This window comes from Corapipo altera, unplaced genomic scaffold, assembly GCF_003945725.1.
Source record: "Corapipo altera isolate COAL_440 unplaced genomic scaffold, ASM394572v1 90605, whole genome shotgun sequence".
Taxonomy (NCBI): Eukaryota; Metazoa; Chordata; class Aves; order Passeriformes; family Pipridae; genus Corapipo; species Corapipo altera.
Genome location: NW_020886175.1, coordinates 1,812 through 5,858, shown reverse-complemented (window position 1 = coordinate 5,858; position 4,047 = coordinate 1,812). Strand labels below are relative to the sequence as shown.

At 42.3% G+C, this 4,047-nt stretch overlaps 1 protein-coding gene across 1 annotated transcript; it reads right to left on the bottom strand.

Annotated features, from left to right (window-relative positions):
• Positions 1-1,027: 1,027 nt before the first annotated feature.
• On the bottom strand, positions 1,028-3,526 carry LOC113941057 (protein FAM83D-like; the record flags this gene model as incomplete). Its single annotated transcript, XM_027632223.1, has 3 exons — positions 1,028-1,989; positions 2,339-2,463; positions 3,338-3,526. Coding segments are annotated over 3 exons (1,269 nt in total), but the record flags the coding sequence as incomplete, so codon positions are not given.
• Positions 3,527-4,047: the final 521 nt, after the last annotated feature.

Sequence of the window (4,047 nt, the reverse complement as noted above, 5' to 3'; positions counted from 1 at the left end):
TAGCATTTCATTTTACAGTGCTAAGACTAAAAGTGTAATTAATTATTAAAGCTTAATTCTATGTAACAAGTTGCACAAGACACAAAGTTCTTTGAAGTCATCCCATAAGAGAAGTACAACAGATATGCTGCAGTAAGACACTGAGCTCCAGATAATACTTCATCTCCCACTCACAACCATAAAAACACTTCAGCCATACATTCCCATTAAAAGTCCTACAGGCCCAATATCACTAGCTTTTAGTTCCAAATACTGGAAACAATTACATCAGGACTGTATCTAAAATGGGTACAGAGTAGAGCGCTAACCTGCTACTTCCTAGCCTGGTTTTGATTTTAAAAGGATGCTAGTCTGAGGATGTGTATAAATATGCATAAATATATATGTATCTACACAAAAGCACAAGAGGATGATCAAACCAAAGAGCTACTTAGCTCAGTCTGTTTCAGAAGGCTAAAACAATGAAAAAAGAGTATAGTTGAAGATAAGAACATGGAACTGCTCCAATAGACCCTTCACAACTTTAGTGGAAGAGTAAGTGGAAGTCAGACTTGGAATAAAATTAGCTTTATAGCTCTTTATAAAAGTTGTTTCCCCTCGTGCCAAATATAAAGTAGAAATAAAAGCCAATATTAAAAAGAAAAAAAAATTTGAGTGTACCTTGATGTAAAAGCTAAATCTCCAAAGCCACTCTGAGCAAGCTCAGTCTGACTCAAGATTTTCCAAGTTCACATAAATTAAAGCCAGAGCATTAGCAATCCTAGAAAGCAGTAACAAGTTTATTTTTCAGGCTAAGCATCTGGAATTAAAATGATCTTCACTGCTAATGCACACAAGATGAACATGTAAGTAGTTAGTGTACAATACCTCTTTTTTTATCACTTACATTGCACAGTATAAACCAAAGTGCTGGGGAGTGATGTACGTGTGTATTAAAAAAGGTAAAACTGCTGGACGGAAGTGGAAAAATCAGCAGGTACAAAGTGACTGCAGCTTGAGAGTGGAGCTTGTGTGCTCTGTGGCCAGTGCAGCAATCATTTATTCAGGGAGAAGAGCGAGACGTCCCGGAGGTTGCGCAGGCTGGCGCTGATGTCCCGCCTCTGCTTTAGGTTGCATCTGCCGGTGTACTGGGTCATGTAGCTCTCAGGCACACGGCCCCTCCGGGAGAGGATATCCACCATGTGGCTCAGCTTCGACCTGATAGTGGAGTAGTGGAATTGTCTCTCTTTATGCAGTTTTTGGAAATATTGTGCCCTGTGACTGCTGGAATATTCAAAGGACCGGAGAGATGACAGTGAGCCTGTTGAGCTTCCAAGAGAGCACTGGGACGATGATGAAGACAGTGATCGCAGACTAGAGTTTGGTACAGCGTTTCCAGTCAGAGAATATTCTTCTTTTGCAAACTTTCTAAGAAGTAGGGGTGTTTCTGTGCCTTCCTCTTCCTTTGTCTGTGTCACTGCAGTCTTCAGCAAAACTGACGTCTGAGTGCCCGTGGCTCTCGCAGTGACAGAAGCCTGAGTGCCAGTTTCTGCCATGGCAGCACTGGTCTGTGTGGCAGCATTACAGGTGTTCACAGCAGCTGTCTTGTCCCATGGGTCAGTTTGAGTCGATGAGCTTTTCCGTTCTGCCACGGTCACTTGATTGCTGAATGACTCCTCTTCACAGAGGCAAGAATGCCCCAGATTACAAGGTTTTCCTCCATGGCTATCTTCAGCCTGATCTAGTTCTTCCAACAATTTCTTTGGAGTGCTAGACATTCTGGCAAATTCTGCTCTCAGGTTGCCTTCCACAGTATATTTTTTAGAGGACTCTGGTCTGGTCACCAGGTGATTGAACATCCCACTGTTCCTGCAGCTGGATGGACCCTTAGGGCTGATGGGCAGCGACTGGGCATAAAGAATCCTGAATTGCAAGTCAAAGTGTTCAACCACTTGGCCTGACAACACCAGCAAGTTGCTGCTGTTCAGCTTCCCATCAGACCATGTGAAACTATTGAAAACAAACCAAGATTCACAGTTAATCTCCAGTTCATTTCAACACATACAGTTACAGAAAGCAAGACTCAGCTTCGAAATGCTGCCTGTAAGGAAGGTACAAAGTCGATAGACTATTCACTCCTTCTTCAGGAAGAACTCTATTTAGCCAAGTGCTTTGTTAAGAACAAGTTGTGTAAATCAGTTTTTCAAAGGTGTTTTCACCTTAGTCTCAGTCCCAGTTAGATTCAGCTAGTCCACATGCCCTCATTAACACCAGGCAAACAGCAAAGTTGATAAATCCTTCTTGTAGCAAATCCCCCTTTCTACAGCTTCATTGTGCACCAGCAGACCCCAATACTTGCCTGTATGAGCCTGTTGTCACTCTAATGCCATCAATTAACATGAACTTCTCCTTGGCTTTCCCAACAATTTTGGCACCTGACCTCAGGTAGTAAATGTTCCCTGTGAGAGTTCGAACTCTCATCAGCTGGTTCAGAAAAGAAAGAAAAAAGTAACATCAGATTTAAGTTAACTTCCAAAAATGTTTGATTAGCAATTCTACCTAAAATTCTATGCACACTATGGAAAATAGGAATTAGATTTCTTATACAGTCTGTATGTGAGTGCTATCAGTTACACAGTGCTAAATTTGTTAGATTAGCAGAGTCTGTAGAGAGAACAGCCGGTTCTCCAGGGAAGCTTGGAGTGCTTCCCTGTCCAGAGAAACTCTCACTGCAGGGAACATAAACCTGTCCAAGCCAAGCCATAACACAGCCATGTCAGCCTATATTCAGAGCAACTAGGTAAATCACCTGGCACATCATCCAAACATTTCTAAAAGACAGCAACTAGGTATTAGGAAAGAGATCAGATCATACCAGAGCTATACCACCCTTGAGTTTCCCATGTTTCTGTTTTCCTTAGCAAGCAGTTCCTTGAGCCAAAGACTAAGACTCTTTAAATATTGCAAAATTAAATGCTTGAAAATTGTTGCATCCTCAGGACAGGGATCACAGTCCACACACTCCACCCAGCTCACCAGGCTGGTGCATGACATGGCGGTAACTCCTACATACAGGCAGAACAGGGTGACAGATCTGCCTTTTCTGCATGGTTTTTGCTGAGTTTGTGAGCAGTTTCACACATGGGATTAGAGGCTGTACTGAAAACATGCAATATTGAGCCTTCATTTTCAGGAGCTGAGAAACAGTTCAGAAAATCCCCTTTTAGTTATCAAATAGACAAGGTGTTTTAGCCTCTCAAGGAAGTCTGATGCTTTGTAGAAGGGTTTCTTTAATATGCATAAACTGTACCACAAAAAAATAAAAACAAACCACGCCCCCCCCACCTTCAGTACTTACACTTTCCTGCTCAGGACAAACTCCTAAATTGTTGCACATTTCCAAGAAGTGGGGTAGAAATTCCTGGTCGAGGAGGATATAGACAGGGACTTTGTGGTTGTTACAAGCATCCTGCAGGTCACTGAAGATATCAATATCTGTGAAGGAATCCATCACGAGAGCAATCACCTGTGAGAAGAGTGACAACACTTAGTCAAGGGATTTATTTTACACAAGGTCAGGTCACTGCCTCCCCCAGCCATTTTCTCCTGCTGCTATCACCAGGGTGACATGCGCATTTCTCTGTCCTTGGCAAGTTATAAAAGAATCCTATATTCCCACAATGTTTGTGTAAATTCAGTGTGTCCCAGAATGCAAAGGATAAGCCTGAAGAGGATTTTCCTCATGACAGCTTTTGTACATTTTAACATCCTCCCTTCCTACACAGTTCCTTGTAATCTGGCTATTTGGTTACATTGGGAAAACTATCACATTAGAATGAGGAATTCAGACAAGGCATTTCCACACTTGTTTCCCCAGTGTTTCAAACAGCTACAGGAGAATTAGCTCCAATGGCCTCCTCACTGTCACAGCTGAATGTCTCACAAACCCTGACTGATTTCCAGACTCTTACTAGTCTGTAGACTCTTACTGAGATTCCGTCGTATATCTTCACAAGAAATCCTTCCACCCAACAGTTCTTTAAAGAAGGTAAATCCTAAAACAGGAGG